The 19,596-nt window shown below is 41.3% G+C and overlaps 2 protein-coding genes across 2 annotated transcripts in view; both read left to right on the top strand.

Annotated features, from left to right (window-relative positions):
• LOC306969202 (uncharacterized protein) overlaps positions 1 to 8,213 on the top strand; it is a gene marked incomplete at both ends in the record, with an annotated part of 28,210 nt that extends 19,997 nt beyond the window's left edge. The window contains 2 exons of the mRNA XM_079564802.1: positions 4,747 to 4,942; positions 8,058 to 8,213. Coding sequence (XP_079420928.1) covers positions 4,747 to 4,942; positions 8,058 to 8,213 — 352 coding nt within the window. The remainder of the gene's footprint in view (positions 1 to 4,746; positions 4,943 to 8,057) is intronic.
• The window catches only part of ndufa4a (NDUFA4 mitochondrial complex associated a), a 318,693-nt gene that overhangs the window by 161,618 nt on the left and 137,479 nt on the right, over positions 1 to 19,596 (top strand). The window lies entirely within an intron of this gene.

Here is a 19,596-nt window from a genome sequence, read left to right as displayed (position 1 = left end):
CACATGCTACTGTATACTGCATAAGGAGGGAGGCAGGGATTTACATGCGGCGGCCTTGTCACTTTTCATAGGACATAGCTGTTACTGAAGGTGTGTCGTGCTGAGGAAAATGTGATATAGAAAACTGCGTTACCAGTGCAGTTTAAAGCATATGACAGATTTTTATCCCTATCTAATCATGACTTATTTTTATGGGATAATGCCAGTGATAAGTATTAATTTCACACCATTGACATTGCAAATTGTTGTCTGTGTGTGTGTTTTCAGATAATGTGTTTCATTCATTTTGAGTAACTGATATCTTTATAACATAATTTAGTAAAGCACTAGTGCCCTTAGTTGTTTACGGCTATCAACATTATGCAGATTTTTATGTCTGATAAATAACTCGAGGTTATTACATTTTCTTTGACTTTGACAAAAACGATAGATTTCTTTCTACTTTTTGGAGGATAATATGCACCTCTTGAGAGCTTTTTGTTGGAGCTCTCTTTAACTTTCCTGTGTCTGAAAAGTCCTTAATACCCTTCATGGAATCCTTTGAAGATTTTATTAGATCTTATTACACTTTTTGAATCCTGGTTTGAAAAGTCACACATTTTTCTCACTCAAAATATGATTTCATTTATTCATGAGAATAACTTCACTTCAATAACAGTTTCAAAATCTTTGTTACAGTGGTGAATTCAACTCATTGAACAGTGATGGGACAAAGTCATGAGCATGATCTCTTTGATTAACTCAAGTCTGTTTTTAATCCATGAGCTGAATATATTCAGAGTTGAACTGAGGTTTTGTCATTGCTAATGGTACATCCCTGCAGTAGATCAAGCTGAGCTCCAAACATCTGCTGCCTATTTATGGCTCATATTTTTTCAACGTTTTATTACAGTGTGTTACTGTGTAAAAGTCAACACCGGCAAAAACAGAGGAACCTGATTTTGTCAGTGTTGAAGATGATGTCACACCAGCACTCACCATCACGGTTATGATATTACTGTGAAAATGAGAATAAACTGTAAATAACCAACACTTTAAAGGTTTGTAAGGATTAGTTTGAATTTGTCTGTTAAGGCCAACAGCAGAGGTTGGCAAGTTTGCTTGATGGAAAGCCGATTTTTGTCATCGCCAAAGACCAAGAGAAGTAAAGCACCACTTTCCACAAATGTGTGTTGTACATCATATATAACTTCATTTGGTGTTCTGCTAAGAAATTCGGTAACACTTTATAATATTGGTGAAGGAGTTAATGCATAATTTTCATGAACTCATGCATGAATTAATGCATGACTTCATGATACATTCATCGACTACTTTATCAGGACTTCTCAGGAAAAAACATGATTCCATGTTGGTTCATGGATGACTTCATTCTTGAATCAAAGTCTAACTAATGTTCTTTTCCATAATTTGCAAGTAGATTTCCACCATATGAGTCATGAAGTTCATGTACGATCCTCATGATGATGATTGGTTGATCATTTTGTTGTCATTTCATTGCCATTTTAGTGAATTCATGGTATTCTTATGTGATCCTCATGATCATGATGAATTATTAAGATCTTCATGTACATCCATTACAGTAGTTAGAGGTTTAATTTAGGGATGAAGTCATCCATGAACCAACATGTAATCATGTTTGTTCCTGAGAAGTCATGATTTAGTAATGCATGAATGTATCATGAAAATCATGCATGAACTCATGAATCATTATTATAAAGTGTTTCCAGAGATTTAGTAGGTAATGGTCGGCAATTGACGTTGCCTACCACAGGCCTACAGCCTATACGTAGCCAATAGACTTAATTATGTTCATGTGCTGGTCCAGCAAAGCAAACATCAAGGAGCGCTACCCACTCTGCCACCATGCAATTATACATTTTGCATTTAGGTTCAAAAACATGTTTGAATATTACAAAAACTTTCCCCCAAATGTAGGTGTGAAAAAATCATAAATACAGAAAAGTATTTTAAAAAAGTCATGTTTTTTAAATCTTTAAATACCTTGCAGTCCACCAACAATTACCCTGTACTTCAGTTTGTGTGATTCTTTTCTGTTTGTTAACACTTCCATCACGACAATGATGCTGTAAAACTGGGCAACTGCATTTCCGTCGTGTTTCTTCTTAACAGCGCAGTGGTGGAAATGCCTCAGCTCAGCCCAAGGAAACATTTCCTTCTCATTAGCAAAATGATGAATGATGTAATTCCGTCACAGAATGGTGTTATCCCTCCAAAAAAGCTTGGCTTATTTGCAGAATTTGTGTTTTCTCCTTTCTATTGGCAATTAGCCGTAATTTACCGCACACTGGTATTCTCGCTCGACCTTGTGCTGTGAGTGTTAGGTGACTTGTTATTGCTACATTATTGTCCACACGAGAATCACCTCTTCAGGAGCCTTTGTAGTGTGACCCCGATGCTTCCTGCCACTGTCAGAGATACAGTAATTGGCATACCATAAACACATGATAATTGGGCTGCTTTGATCCCTGCAATTTTGCACTTCGCTCCGTCTCGTGTTCACCGCTGGTCCTAATGTGGCACAGGGAGGACGGAGGGGACAGAAATTGGGTTTTCCTCTGAAGTGTTAAAAGCTCCCCGCAGGCCACACTTCCCAGCACCAGCCACTTTCGCCCATTGTTCCTTCGCTCTTATGGCCAACAGTCATAACAAAGTCTTCTCTCCGCACACACATTGAAACACAAAGGGCTTAATCACGTCGTCAAAAGTTCCCAAATAATGGTCTCTCTCGTTGTTGGTCGCTATTATTTTTTTCCCACAGAGCCAGAGGGCAGAGTCATTGGTCCAGGCCAAGGACTGGGTTTCCAAAGAAATGATTTCTGTGAAAGTGCTGCAGTGGACAATAGGCTGGAGAGAGAGGTCCTTGAACCATAAAAGTGCAGTTATAATGCCACTTTCTTATCTAGTCATCCGAAAGAGTAACACTAGCATTTACGACTACTACTATATATGACTGATACTTTACAAATGATAATTATTCCCAGCTTTTGCTTCGTGGTTGTTGGTATTCATTTGCCTTCAGCGCAGAAGGTCTGATTTGTTTCTCACTCGAGGTGCTTACGTCTTTTCGCTGGGGAAAGATTCATAACTCCAAATGAAAAAGTCATCAGCCATAATGCCACCATTAACTGGTTATTGTTACGAGAAAGTATGACACTTATGCAGCACTTGTAATTGTTTGTACAACTTAAATAAATGTAAACTTAACAATATGTGTGCATGCACGTTTAAAGAAAACAAAAGTCTGTCCACCTTTTAGTAACTGGCCATTGTCACAGTGAAATCCTGCTGAAAGCTCATTGTCCGAGTCTCCACCAAACGTCTATCCATCAATATACGCAATTTTTTCTAGTTTAATAAAAAATAAATAAAAAGCTAGTAGGATAGAAAACATCTATTACGACTAGGGATGCGCCGATCCGATACTGGTATCAAATATCAGAGCCGATACTGGAAAAATACGATATTGGGTATCGGCAACAAATATCCGATACTGAACCTATAGCCTACCAGTTTTGGCTCTTAACGCCTTAAAAACACAACTACCACCTACTGTAAATCTAAGTGAATATGGGCATGCTGTATATCATTTTAAAGCTAAAGACCTGGAGAATTCAATCGCCTAATTTTCACCTCCGCAAATGTATTTTTGATCACTGTGTATAATCTGCGCTAGCAATAACATGCTAAAGCTAGCGGGTGCATGCTATTGCTAACGAAAACTAATTAAGGCTGGCTCAGAAACTATGATAGAAATACCTAAAGAAGCCTAATACAATAAAATAACCACTGCTGAAGACAATTGTTGTTGCTGGATCGGCGTATCTCTAATTACGACACCAAAGCGTTTCAGACTCATGTAAAATGGGCTCACATGTTTTATCCTGTTGAAGACTCCCACAAGTGAAATGTGCTGTCAATAAACGTTTCAATTTGCAAATTCAGGCTTAAGATTCCTCTCATCTTCCTATTATGCTCGCACATACAGTACTTTTTTTATTCCCCCCCATGCCATAACCAAGCATTACCCAAATCTAAAAGCTTCTGGACTGGAGCTATTGGACCTACAAAACTGATCTAAATGGTTATTTTTCTTCGTTGTTACCATCACTCTTTTAAAATTATTTTTTTCATTGCATTTTTGTCGCTTTTTGTCACTTTTTGTCACAGTGTCCATTTTTCGTAGCTATTTAGATACTTGTCTTTCAAAAACTTTTAGATTTGATTAAAAACTGGAGAAAATGTGCTCTGTACAGGTGGGGGTTAAGAGGTTGAAGGCTGTTGGATCTGGCAACCCAAAGCATAAGGCTCTGATTGGATTTTCAGCTTGTGAACCGAAACATACACAAATTATTTTTCGTAATTGTGAATAAACTAACATTACAATTGGAAAATCAATACTTGTTTTGAAAATGTTTACTTTGTTTCACGGGGACACGGATCGGCAATGTTTAGCAAATATTTTAAACCATTCCAGTAGCCTAGATCACTGTATAAACATCTCTTATGTAATCGTTGCCAGAATAAGGCACCGGGCCAAACATATCCATTTCTCCCGTTTTGTTTCCTGCTCGTGGTCACCCGTGTAATCCATGTTTGACTTTGCTGAGGCGCTTTCGTTGTATGCCCCTGTTAGTGAATAATGTATGTTTTTATTGGTCCTACACGCCCGTGGGTTCAGATCCCTCTCATCGCTAACACTGCCGCTGATTGTCATTCCATCAGCGTGGTGCGCTTGGCTGTGCTCCCTGTCATCCGGAGGAGGCTGCTGCTGCTGGCTCTACCCTCATCCCCTATTCCCCTGTTGTTGCACAGCTGTAACACAGGGGGCAGCAGAGGTCAACTGTCCTGTGTCTGCTTCTGCACCTCCCCTCCAGAGTGCGGGCTCATAAAAAGGATCGGGGTTAAACTTTCTGGATATGTAACGCCTTTTTGGTTGTAATGCATGCGAGCCATAAATGTTTAAAAGCGTGGCAGTGCAGTGGTTGAATAAAACAATCCTAATTAACCCAGTGGGTACATGGGGAGCAGACCAAGTTTTCCCTTCTTTTTGAATCAAAGTCTGTTTAAAGCGCTGCCAAACTGGGCTTATTGACAGAGGGGTGGGAGGAGCAGCCGTCTTCAGTCCATGTGGGATGCAGCTACATCTGTGTTTGTAGGCCGGCCTTCTGCAGCATACCAGAATCTACCGGGGCCTATTGAGAATGTTGTACCCTGGGTTTCGATAGCTTCAAAAGTCCAACTGGGTTTGCTCCTAAAGGAAACAAGGTGTGTGTGCAAACTCTACTGTTTATGGCGCTTTCCTCCTTGTTGTTTTGCATTAATTAGTCGGTCCAAGGCTGATTCTTTCTCTTCACATTATGAAAACAGAACGTGCAAAGCTTATGTTTAACACAAAAGTGCTTTAGATGGGAAAGTTACGTGAATATTAAATCCAAGAGAACTTTTGTTTTGATCCCGTTTGTGGAAAAACTAATTCCAGAGTGAAGGAAAACAAAAACTTCAAGCAGAACTAAGTAATTCATGCCCCTAGAGGCCATACGCGCCACTGCAGGTATCAGAAAAGACAAAGGAGGAGAGAGGGATATTGTACATTGTGCCTCAACCCAATTACAGTTACAATGGAGATCATTTTTTTTCACTCAGACTTGGCTGTAAATACTGCTTAAGTGGCGCTAGCCCACAGTTAGCTTTGCACGTTAGCCTGTTAGCTTCTTCTTTTTGATTCTATTAGTGTGTATTGCACCTCCAACCCGGTGCAGGGAAAGTCACAAGAGTGGTTTTCTGGCCAGAGAAACCAGGGGGAGATTAAAGCCCCCCCAATCATCCCATTAAGAAGATTGTACAACTTAACAAGTTACTTAGTTCTTCTTTAACTTGCTCCCATACATGAATGTTAACCATTATGAAACATGTTAGTGTTTCCATCATGTTCTCTCTTTGCCTTAGTGGGTTTCCGCTAAGAATCGTAATGTTCGGACCTTTAAGTGTACCTGATTATAAGCCACACCAACTATATGCAAAAAAAAAAATTGTACATATAGGGGCAGCATTTGTCTGTAAGCCGTTTGTTTCCACGTTGTTACAAAGCACAGTTGAAGAGCATTAGCACACTGGAAATACAGGACTTTTATCTCTGTGCACCGTCAAATATTTCAAGAAAACGGTGGCCTATTGGTTTACTTTTATAATAAATGTATATGTGTTAAGAAGATAACAGTTTATGAATGTGATGAGATTATTCTTTAAACCCATGTGTTTGGCTAAGCCGCAGGGTTCAAAGTTTATAGTCCGGAAATGACGGTACTCTGGATTCCCCATCAACTCTGAAGAAACTATAACATAACCTTTAAAGGCTCAGGTTTTGATGGTTTTCTAATAGTTGCATTTGATTCATTATTTATTTTACATCAAGTAACATTTTATGAAGGATGAAAAACAAAACAAATAAAAATGAATTAACTGAAGGCTCACTCATAGGCGTCATGTACAGTATGGTGACATGACTGGAGTTGTAATGTATACCTCTTATAAAACAATAAAGTCACAAAATAGTCAAACCATTGAGACAAAAGTAGATCCTTGTTTGCTTTAAGTGAAATTCGTAGCTTAAAGGGACTATACAGAGTTTAAAAATGTTAAAATTATGTATTTTCCTCCCCCTACATGTTCCAGCAATGTCCTAATGTGTAGAATGAGGCCAGACCTGTTCACCACAACTGCAGTTACACATATGACCTGAGGTGGCAGTAGTGAGCACAAAATGGCAAACTTGAATCTAGCCCCTTTAACCTTATATGCACTTGGACGTTTTCACACTGTCATAATGTAGACCTCATATCATGCGGAGAAACTGGGTTGAAATGTGTAAATGTAATGTGATATAGGACATGTTTCTTCTATCAAATATTACCACAGAAGTAGGTTAAACATTCGTATATATCTCCCTCACCAACTACTTTACTATCCATCAATATTTGCAAAATCATTTTTCATTTAGCTAAAGGATACAAGTTTCTTTCAACAAAATCTCTCAGTAACAAGCCAATAACCACGGACCATCGAGCAGACTGTTGTTCTGTGGGTTGGTTAAAGTCTGCTCAGTCTGGTCCGAGCTCCGAAAGTATGGATGCGCCATGTGGCCGTCCTAGCACAACCAACACTTGCAAAACTATAGCACAATATTCCCAGCCTGTCCTCACACACACAAAGCACGACCACACGCTCTAATATTTGGTTGCGCCGCCTTTAGCTTTCATTGTTTCAATTAGTTTCTGCAATGTCGAAAGATCCAGTGTAGCATTATTATAATTTTTTTTTTTTACCAAGCTCTTGTATTGATGGTGGGAGAGTGTGACCATTGCACAAAGCCTTCTCCAGCACATCCCGACGATTCTCAATGGGGTGGTCAATGGTGGCTAATCCATGAGTGAAAATGATGTCTCATGCTCCCTGAACTATACTCTTTCGATGAATCCTGGCTTTGTCGTCTTGGAACATGCCCGTGCCATCAGTGGAAAAGAAATCCATTGATGGAATAACCCGGTCAGAGATGTCCAGGTATATAGTCAGCTGATCTCTTTCTTTGGGCATAAAGAGTTGCTGAACCGAGACCTGACAAACTTCAGCAAACCCCAGAACAGTTACTCAAATCCAGGTGGTGACTTTTTTGGGGGGTCGGGCAGAGTATATGTATGTGTAAGAAATGTGTCATGGATAGTTTATTTTGAGCACATCCCTCAGCAGGCAGCCAGTGTCTGTTCCCTGTTCGATCCAGAGCTCGCTGCTGTTCTCTGGGTTGGTCAAAAGTCTGCTCAGTGCCCACAGAAGTATGGATACGCCTTTAGCGAATGTGTTTATCTGGTCTGTTTCCATGTCTGACTGAAGCCCAGTGTTTATCGTGCGGGACCTGGCTGCTCTCTCGTCCAGATGGTCCCGTCCTGCATCTGACAGCGCCCCATCGCCCCCAAAGCCCCACACGCGCACACGCTCTCTCATCTCATCCGCTCTCCGTTCATCTCTCATTCCTCCTCTAGCTCTCCCCTATTTTCTTTCATGTGGAGAAGCCGCCCACTTTGAGCATCATAAACCACCTCTCCGTCTCCCCCGCGTCCCGTCTTCATTCCTTGCTGCCCCGCTTTGGCTGTAACTGGTTCGTCTTTGTAGCCACAGATGTCAGAGAGGACCTGTGAGGATATGCCAGATTGAGAGAAGGAGGTGAAGGAGGGGGTGGGTGGGTGGGGGAGTGGTCCGTAACGTCCTTTGCGCACTTTGCCGGACTCCCGAGACATTTGTAATTCTGATTTAGCACCCTGAATCCATCCGTATGTCGTGTCAGAGAAAGGCCGATGTCCCCCGTCTTCCATGTCTTTCGCCTTTTGACTTGTCTGCTGCCGCTCGGACCAAAGCTGCAGGTATTTAATGAGGAGAGAGGTCCCATTAAAGGCGCTGTGCTCACTGTCAGACTCCAGAGTGAGCGATAGGGAGGAGGAGAGGGCACGGGGAAGGAGACGGACCAGGGACTGACAGAGGAATTAGGGCTTTAGTAACAGGTGGAAGAAATATCTGTTGTGGCAGTAACAGTGGTTCTAAACTGATGGATTGGGACACAAATGCGGGTGATGGAACTATACTAAATAAAGCACATAAACACAACTCAGGTCTGTTTAAGCTACTGGTGATTACGTTGCAAGATCATGATTTCAGCTTCTGTCCGAGTGTTTCAAAGCTTAAGTCAACAATACGTAGGAAATATAGTATCTTACATTGACAACTGCCAACAAAATTCATCTCCTGGCCACTTAGACAGGTTTTCTTAGTAGTTTCAACCAGGAGGGTGTGAAGTTGACCGGAAAAAAAAGAAAATTCACCCACTGGCCATTTAATAAATTGAAATTGAAAAAGTTTAACCCTCTAACAGGCATTTTAATTTCCTGGTTGACTTTGCTTTAGCCCCTCTATTGAACAATCTTCAAAATAGGAGTGCTCCAATACCGAGACAAGTATCTGTTAGAGAATTAACTATGGTGTTCGAGAGGATAGATGAAAAATAGGCAGCAGTCTGGATGTCTTATACAGGAGAAGTTCATTCACCATCGGCGTGGGACCCGGAGACATGAACTCAAGACATTGCGCTAGTCCTACCATTCAAGTCTGTCTGCTTCCACAGAAAAGGGATAAAAACCCTCTCAGGACGTCATACGAAAGCAAACATTCAGTGGCTGAGAGTTGACGCCTGAGCACCACAGTCAAGGCTATGACAGAGATAGTACGACTGTACAGCTTGACCCAGTATGATAAATAGCGATTTTTATGATATCCTCAAACAGTATCAAATATTGTGCCAAACCAGGAAATAATACTGGTTCACAAATCTGATTCTGAACCAATGGCTGTTTTCACAGTTTTACACTAAGCAGAAGGGCATTTTATCGCCACGCAAAATGCTGAATTGAACAGCACCATTGTGGCTGCTACAACATCAGCCAATCAAGGTTGGGACAGAGGCTCTGAGTGGGTCACCTAAACGTCCTAAACGTAATGAAATGTTTGCCACTGTCGAAGGTGGGGTTCAATAAGTTGTACTTCTCCCCACTCCATTTCAAGTGTCAGTGTATAAGTTGTTTTCACTGGAGAATAAAACAGATCAACTGTCTCTTCCCAGAAGATGGTGAAAGTCTGTTGTGGAGCGGAGGGAGCTGCACAGCAGGAAGAGGAAGGAGGAGCTGACCAGTGCAGGACACCACGCTCTGAAACAGGGACAAACCCAGGAGGCGCTGCACCGATTCAGAGGATCAGAGGAGGACTGAAGGCAGTGGATCAGGTTTCCTCCAGGTGCTACGGTTTCCTCTAACACCTGAACACTATTTAGTTATACGCATGTACAATGACAAATAAAGCACTTACTTACTTTCTGTTTTGTTCTTGGCACACTATTTGCTTGAAATAAATAAATTAATGAAATGAGGATTGATGATATATATTGACAGTGGCGCAGTTGGTAAAGTGGGCCGTCTCATTGTCGGAAGGTCGGTGGTGCCCACTGTTATGTTTTGTCCTTGGGCAAGACACTTCACCCTCCTTGCCTCCAGGGTCTTGATGAGTCTGTATGAATGAGAGTGTGAATCGGTGACTGGTTCTTACTGTAAAGCGCTTTGGGCCTGATCAAGGTAGAAAAGCGCTATATAAGTTGAGTCCATTTAAAATTGACATTGCAATGGTGAAGTTGTTTAAAGGGGCTAGATGCAAGTTAGCCATTTTATATTCACTACTGCCACCTCAGGTCATATGTGTAACTGCACCTTCTATATTAAGCTCGTGCATGACGGCACTTCGGACCCGAATTAACACCTTTTTGAGTGACAGTGCTGGATTTTAGAGGCAGTTGTGGTGAATATGTCTGGGCTCATTCAACACATTAGGACATTGTTGAAACATGTATGGGAGGAAAATACATAATTTTAACATTTTTAAAGTCTGTATAGTCCCTTTAATGACCAAATCATGTTAATACCATATAACTTTAATTTGTGCATGTATATTATGAAATGACATGTAACATTGACAAAATTAGCTGAAATTAGTGTGAAATGAAATACCGTATAACTATGGCCATTTAGCCAAGGCGAATAAGTGTAGAACAGTCCACTGATCGGGGGCAGCAGTCTCAGCAGAGATGCCCAGACTTCCCGATCCACACACACCTCCTCCAGCTGTTTTGGGGGGACCCCGAGGTGACACCTGGCCAGCTCGGAGACATAGTCCCACCAGCGTGTCCTGGGTCTTCCACGAGGCCTTGTCCCACTAGGACATGCCTGGAACACCTCCCGCGGGTGGCTAGGGCATCCGGAACAGATGCCCGAGCCACCTCAGCTGGCTCCTTTCGACGTGAAGGAGCAGCGACTCTACTCCGAGCCCCTCCCGGGTAACTGAGCTCCTCACCCGATCTCGAAGGGTGCGCCCAGCCACCCTGCGAAGGAAACTCATTTCGGCCGCTTGTATTCGCGATCTTGTCCTTTCGGTCATGACCCAAATCTCATGACCATAGGTGAGAGTGGGAACGTAGATCGATCGGTAAATCGAGAGCTTTGCCCCCCGACTCAGCTCCCTCTTCACTACGACAGACCGATTCAGCGACCGCATCACTGCTGACGCCGCACCGATCCGTCTGTCGATCTCACGCTCCATCCACCCCTCACTCGTGAACAAGACCCCGAGATACTTGAACTCCTCCACTTGAGGTAAGGACTCCCCGCCGACCTGAAGAGTGGAAACCACCTTTTTAACCAAATCTACGAGAACTGACACTTTGTTCACACAGCGATCTACTGTGAAGGCTCTCCTCTTTAGTGAAGTGTCTCCTGTCAGCAGCAGAGAGATCGCTCCACTCTGAGACCAGTGCTTTAAGGCTGCTCATAACTCAGGTGCGTTTTACATTACAGCTCAGAAGTCCGTTTGATTGACTAGACGGGGCTTGTTTTGAAAGGTGGAAGTTTATAGAGAAACTTATCTGTCAGTCACGTTAAATTGGCTGCTGAAAAGCGTGGAGTCGTGGTGGGGTTGGTGTAGTGAGGACTAGACTGCAGCAGACAGTGAGAGTGTGTGTGGCCCGGGGAGGTCAACTACAGCTCTAAGAGGAAACACAGACTGCGCTCCATAGTTGACAGCGCATACAGCAAACACCAACATGTCCCTGCTGTACATTTTGCTTGTAAAGTTTTATTTACTCATTTTTTTAATTTGAGCAACACAGAAGTGACGTAACCCAAACCCATAAAATCATGACAGATTAAAAGAATTCAATTCGATTACCGCTACTCAAAGGGAATGAAGGGAATGAAGAACTGTAGGGATTGAAATCAAAATACATCACAAAACAATACACTGTCCCAGCCCTAGTTTTGCAGCTCTGTGGACCAAAAAGATGTCCATCAATCTGTTATGGTGTCCCACTGTGTAAACAATATCTCTATCTCAGTATGGGGAGAAAGAGAAATGTGTCAATTTGTCATCTTTCTATTCATGCTATATGCTGTAAAATAATGCTTTCTTATGTTGTTGACCCATAAAGCCAGTAAATACAAACAACAGATATTCAGATGTAATTTAAGGTCAAGTACAAAAAAAAAGATATTCAAAAGCTGGTTGTGAATCTCCTTTTCTGTGCCAGTTCTTCAGTCTGTAATCATGAGAGATATTTCCTCTGAGAGCAGCAGATGAATGACAGCTCCTAATGACTCCATCAACATTGATTTTATTGTGCTTCCATTCAAGTCAGCAAAATGGAAAATGGCGTTCGTATTTGGCTCAAAATCTTTATTCCGTTTGAACAAAGTAACAGGGATTTATGATGGTTTTATTATTGGTGTTTATTCATTCATGAGGTTTTCAGAATTTTGCCTTGGCACCAGCTAAACACCGAAGCGACTCTTAATCCGGACTTTCAATGTAACACTGATGGTTGTTTGAAAACTGAATGTCCTGTATCATAGGAGACATCGATAGGCTGCACATGTGCACTTCTTTTATATTAGCTGTAATGCTGTGACATAGAAAACATTGTGCACACGTTAGGTTATTTTTAGCCTTTCATTTAGCACTTGAGTGACCATGAGTCTTTTGAGTGACTCATGGTCACTCAACATGGTTCCGAAATCATTTCGATTTTTTATGTGACACCACCTATATACTTCTATACTATTGGCAGTGGCAATGGCAGTGTTGTATTGGAACAGATAATTTGTACACTATGATGTCATTTACTAAGTATTTGCACATGTGCAAAACAAGTAGCACGTACAAAGCAGCAGTCATTTACACATTTTTTTTATCAGTATTTTCTCATTTACCATTCAGATTTGTAGCCTTAAAATTGTAATATAGGCCATTTCTAATGGTATAAAAGGTGCAACATGCCCACAAATAGCTACAAGTGTGCACTCGTTACTGTAGCCCCTGTCTTGATAAATGACCCCCATTCAGTACCAGAATGCTCACAACAAAATAAAATAGGTGTAATAGAGGAGTAGGCTATCATTCTGAAATGACCAACTGTGCATTCTCTTTCATGTGTAAACGTTTTATTTCAAACATTCATACAAATAGACAAATTAGACAGACATTATAGATACAAACGGCATCACTCTTTTTAGCCATTTTCTGGCAAAATATAAACTTATTTATCACATACAAATAAAGTCGGGTCTAAATCAGGTCCATATGGATATTTATTCACAGCAGATTGTTCATTAGAAAAGAAAAAACGCCAGTCAAAGCAAGCCCTAGCTAGCGTTAGCATTAGCACGATGCTAACATGTAGCATCATGTTAGCATTCTCTGTTTTTTCAATGTATTTATGGGCTGTTGAACCACTTTGCTCCTCTCCATGTCTTTGCATCTTTATTTAGTAGAAAACTATGTTCATAATTCAGCATTTGTTAAAGCAGTTTTTGAATAATTAGAGAAAGTTTCGATCTTTCTCAAAATTGTTTTCCCCCTTAACTGTTTTCAAACATGACCATATATGGGCGCTTCGAGAGATGCCGTCTGTATATTGGCGCACGCAACTACACTGCGTTCCAAATTATTATGCAAATGACATTTTTCTAAGATTTTCTAAATTGTCAACTCAAATGAGAGTCAGCATAATTTTTAAGTCTTTAACTGGTAGAGGATCATTTAAATGTGGTGGAAAAAATTTCCAAGTGATAACAGTATTTTTTTCAAAAATAAATATAGTAAAAACCTCAAAATCCACTGTTCCAAGTTATTATGCAACTCATCGTTTCAATACATTTTAAAGCTTGTAATTAACTGAAAATGGTCATATGTTGTATTTGTAGCATTAGGAGATCATACTTACTGAAACCAAAAGCTATTTCAATCAAAAAAAATATTAACAGGTCAAGTTATATTTTACCATAGGAGCCCTTGTGTGATAGCAGCTTCAAAATTCTTAAATCCATTAAAATTGTAAGTTTTTGGACAGTTTCTGCTTGGATTTCTTTGCAGGATGTTAGAATAGCCTCCCAGAGCTGCCGTTTGGATGAAAACTGCCTCCCACCCTCATAGAAGTTTTTTTTGTTGAGGCTCCAAATGTTCTCAACAGGGTTGAGGTCAGGGGAGGAGGGGGTCCACATCATGAGTTTCTCTCCTTTTATGCCCATAGCAGCCAGTGATGCAGAGGTTTTCTTTACAGCAGGACATGGTGCGTTGTCATGCATTAAGAGTATTTTGTTGGCTCTTCTTTTTGTAGCATAGAAGACAGTTGTCAGTCAGAAACTCCACATATTTTTCAAAGGTCATTTTCACACCTTTAGGGAGCCTAAAAGGGCCTAAAGGGGCCGACCAGCCTTCTCCTCATGATTCTGGCCCAAAACATGACTCCGCCACCTCTTTACTGACGCCACAGCCTTGTTGGGACATGGTGGCCATTCACCAACCATTCACTACTCCATTGAGTTGACCATCCAGGGCTACACGGCCTCATCAGTGAACAAGACTGTTTGAAAATGAGTCCTCATGTATTTCTGAGCCACTGCAGTCGTTTCTGTTCATGAACATTCAATTAACCGTTTAGGGGAGGCCCGGATAGAAGGTTTATGCACAACTGCAGCCTCTGGAGGGTCCTACACCTTGATGTTTGGGAGACTCCAGAGGCACCAGCAGCTTCAAATACCTGTATGCTGCTTTGTGGCATCTGTTCTCCTAATCTGATGTGTTTGTCTGGCAGAAACCGTCCATATTGTGCCTTTATCGGCACAAAACGGAGTGTGCTCTGAATCATCCACAAATCTCTTATCAGTACGATGATTACACTTAATCTTTCATGAAATATCGAAGGTTTTCATACCTAGACCAAGGCATTCAACTATTTCAGGCTTTTCATCAGCAGAAAGTCCCTGTTTCTTTACCATATTGCTTCAAAATGATGATCTGCATAATAAAGTGGAACACCCTTTTTCAGTAGTTTTTCCCTTAACTGGGCTTAACCCGAAAACTAATCATCCCAGGTCTCTGAGATTTATGTCAGTGATTCATAGAGCCCCAAGACACGACACCATCCATGAGTTTCATTATTATTGCTTTTTTTTTTACCTTTTTGACACAAAAATCCAATTTGCATAATAATTTGGAACACAGTGTAGACTGGGGGGCATGCTGTCTTGAAGAAAAAAAATATTTTTACTTAGTTGAATTACATAGAAATAAGATTTTTGAATTACTGACACGCTACAACAGCCCAAAAGTGATTTTGCTATTTGGCCTGGATCCATGAATTAGGTTGCATTAGGTCTTGCAGGTTGGAAATTATGCAAAATGAACATAATGCAAAGAAATGCATGTTGACAGGCAGACAATTTGCTGTGAGGATGAGTCAAATTATGTTAAATGAAGTGTAAGACCCTCTAGGAAAGCATGTACAGTATTTACGATGGCTGTGTGTTCTGCTGGTTGGGACATAAGGACGACAATGTCAGGCTTTCTGTGTCAGGCTAAAGTCGTTCTGTAAGGCCCTTTGAGTGTGTCCCCTTTGGCTCAGTGCTGAGGGGAGGATAAATGAGCAGGCTGGTGCTGTTCAGCTGTTTGCTCCTCTTCCTCGTGCTGGTATAGCACATCTATCTATCTATCTATCTATCTATCTATCTATCTATCTATCTATCTATCTATCTATCTATCTATCTATCTATCTATCTATCTATCTATCTATCTATCTATCTATCTATCTATCTGCTCCACATAACACACACTTTCTTTCTCTCTCTTTCTCTCTCCCCTTCTCTTCTCCCCATCTCTCTGTCTCCTTTGCCTCCCCCCCCCTCTCTCCCTTCACCCTTCACCCTCCTCCCCTCCCCCCACTCCTCTCCTGTCTGTGGTATAAGCACTTTGGCGGGTGACAGCGCCCATCCTTCACCGGGCCGTGCCATATGCCGCGCCGCTGTCAGAGGAGAAGAGAGCAGATCCTCCAGCTGCTGCCTCCCCGTGCGCATCGCTCTGCACAGTAAAGAGGCAAAGGTGGGCTGGCACACCAGGGAGCAGGGCTGGGAATGCAGAAGGAGGGGTGGGGGGTTGGAAATGAACAGTGGAAAACATGTGTGTAGTGTTTGAATGCATCATTTTTGGTAATTGCAGTATTAATAACTTGCAGAGATCTCACCAGTTTATCTGGAGTTTAAGTTCCATCAGAGGAGACAGTGAAGACTCAATCTCTGCCAGGTTCGACCGTAGACTGTAGAATAGTGCTGGATTTAGTGAGGCGTGGCTTCCCCCAGAGAGTTCAGCACACGCCAACTGAGGAGTTTCTGGAGCCAGCTTCATTATTTAGAACCAGAGCTGTAGAGTTGCCAGAATATTTACTCATGTAACAGTTACGTTACTTTAAAAGTATTTTACTCAAGTAGAAGTATAGAGTAATGGCCCAAAATATTACTCAAGTCAAAAGTAAAAAAGTACTTGAGTGTGAGTACTGAATAACTGTTTGAGCGTAAAAGTTTGATTCACGATTCAGCAGTGACATAAATGATGACCAAAAAAATGAAATATGTATCTGAAAATATCATAAAAATATTTAAAAATCAATTATTTTGAAAGAATTAAAGGGACTAGACACAAGTTGTTTGTTGTTTTTGTACTCGCTACTGCCACCTCAGGCATTACGCGTAACTGCAGTTTCTATTAAACTTGTGCATGACGATACTTCGGATCCGAATTAACACCTTTTGCAGTGACAGTGCAGGACTTTAGAGGCACTTGTGGTGAGTAGATCTGGGCTCAGGTTCCAGCTGTCCAACACCTGGGACAGAGCCATCCAGAGGATGCCCCAGACACGGCCTGGACCCGGACTGTGTCTGGGGCCCCCGCCAGTGACGTCATCTGCTGTCATTGGGTATTCACCATCCACCAGGGTTGCCATAAACCACGGAATTTTGTGTTTTTTTTAAGTCATTGCGCGGGTCAAAAAAAATGTGCTTTGTATCCTGTGCTTCCTTCCTGGTCACTTTTCCTGGTACAGGTGGAAGAACCCTATTGGTGGGTTGCTTGTATATAGCCCACATGATGTTCTTTTCAAGTGTGTTTGACCCCCCTGAGGAAGGCCTGTGAGGCTGAAATGCGTTGGGGCTATGATTGTCCATTTAGACATGCCATAACAATGCCATAAAAATAAAGGCATTTTAACATCGCCAGAGAGTGCCTTGGTTTTTCTGTTTTTTAAACTGTGCCCTGTTGTTTTCAAAGTAAAATTGGCTATTTCTGTCTTATTTATTGATCAAAATCACTATCTTGAATAACAAAATCTCAAATCCAAAGGCTCCATGAGCTGCTTTTTCAGTAAACAAAATACATCTATTGCAAAGTGCAGATACTATTTTTAATTTGAATATCTCTTAGGTACTGTTTGAATGAAACTATTTGCAAATGTACAGTTAAAAAAAAAGTGACTTCAGTGCATGTACTTGGGTAAACATAACTGAGTAATCCCACAACGTTTTAGAATTAAATACAAATGACCAAAAAAATCAATAAAAAAGGGAAAATTGTATGATGTTTCACATGTGAAGGCAAACACGTGGAGGTGTGACCAGCCTGTGTTCAATAATGACTTAAAGAGGGGCAAAAATACGTGTCAGTGGAAAATTCATTAAACAAGGAACTTCCGGTCCATGCCCCTCTCCTTAGGACTTCCAGAAGGAAACTACAATTTTAGGCCCACCTGGCTTTTATCTGTTTTTTTCTGCTCAGCTCTTGGCTGAAGAGCAGAGAGCACCTGCAAAATTGGAGTTCACATGGACGTTCACAAGGATGTTCAACATTTGTACCTCCCTGTTGCAGATGTATGACGCCAAAGTAATATTTTTCCCCATGATTTTGATACTTTAGTCTTCATTTGGTTGAAAATAGTATAGATTGATTAATGTTTCTTAACTCTAAACATTGTTGCATCAAGTTCAGAGCAGCACACCATATAAAACTTTCCACAGAGATTGTTCGCTATTATGTTGGCCTATTACTCTATTAAAGCCCCTTTCAGCCGGTCATTTGTGTAACTCGCTCGGCCTTTCTCCCTCTCAGTGACCCCCCTTTGAACAGACAGAGCCTCGCTGCAATTAGAGATGCTCCGGTCCCAGCTCCTGTTGTAAATAGAGAGTCTGGCGGTGTTTATTTTTGACTTTTGTGTAATAGCTTTGGGAGCAGGGCTTGTGTTTGTTTAATAATGCCGGGACCAAATCAGATTGGGCTCCTCTCAGTTTTAATCAGTTCAGTCACCTGTGGAAGGCGCTCCGGGGCCAAACTCCATTTCACTTCTTAATACTGGGCCTCACTGTGGGACAGACTGGTACAATGAGCAATGGCGCGTTCCAGGAGAAAATTATATCGTCTTTCCAAATAGAGGCTAGAATATGTTTAACTAGTTCAGTGTTTCTAAAAACGTGTACATATTTGTCACTATTCATTAGGGCTGGGTACCGTTAAACGGTACCTACTTAGAACCAACCGAAAAGCTACGGTAGATGGCGGTATCGAAAAAACGTTCTTTTAATGCTAATGTTCTGTACTTTTTCTCTCCAAACGCCAATAAATGATCCACAGTGAGTCTAAAAAATCAACCTGAACTAATGAGCAGCTTCAGCGCGAATGCAGATGTTTTCTTGAAGCGAAGCAAAGCTATAACTTACTAACAATTAAGTCATTATTAGATATGGCAGAGCCGTGGCCTGAGCCAGGACTAAACCAGGACTAAACAAGAAACTAGAGCTCTTAGACAAAGAGAAAAGCAGTGACAACAAGAAACACATCAGTTGTTTACCTTTAGTGAAAGCCCCGCAGAGCCAGTTAAACTCCAGCTGCACTGAATGGCTGCACTGGAGCCATTTGGGATCAAAGATTGTTTGTGGATAAAGTGAGCGCTCACTCTGCCTTAGCCATTTTTGGAACAATTTTGGTAAATTATTAGTGACAGAGTGAGTGCTCTCACTATGTAACAGATCTTTGACGTGTGGAGTGTGTGTTTAGAAAAGTTGATCTGAAATAAAACGGTGCCTGATGTGGATCTGGTCTGTCCCTGCAGCTCAGGAGGTAATAATCTCCTTTCTCTCTTTTTATCGCTGCTTAAGTGGGAATTCTGCTGAAGAAATGAAGTTACAGGTGACGCTGCTGCGGCCTGTGTTCTTTCTGTTGTGCCGTTTTTGGACTTTCTTCTGAACACATTATTTTAATTCAATTAATAAAACATTGAAAAGCAGGTATCGTTAAAGTAGTGGCATCGTGAAATTTTTTTTTCAGATGCGGCAGCTGTAACCACTGCAGCAATGTGGTTTTGACAGACTCGTTCATGGATTTATATAAATGTCCAGGATTTGCCAACTGTAACACCACCTTTGTTGTATACAGACTTGAATGTGGATGTTTTTACAGCAAAAAGAGAATTCAAAGAAAGATTTGCTAAACATAAGTATGCTATAAGGACCCAAAATGTACTGTACCCCTACAGCGAAACCATACAAACAAGCAGGCCACAGCAGCCCAGGGCTCTTGTTATCGAAGTCATTCCACACAATAATATGGGTGGAGACAGAC

This window comes from Gobius niger, assembly GCF_951799975.1.
Source record: "Gobius niger genome assembly, chromosome: 10".
Taxonomy (NCBI): domain Eukaryota; kingdom Metazoa; phylum Chordata; class Actinopteri; order Gobiiformes; family Gobiidae; genus Gobius; species Gobius niger.
This window is presented reverse-complemented; position numbering and strand designations above follow the sequence as displayed.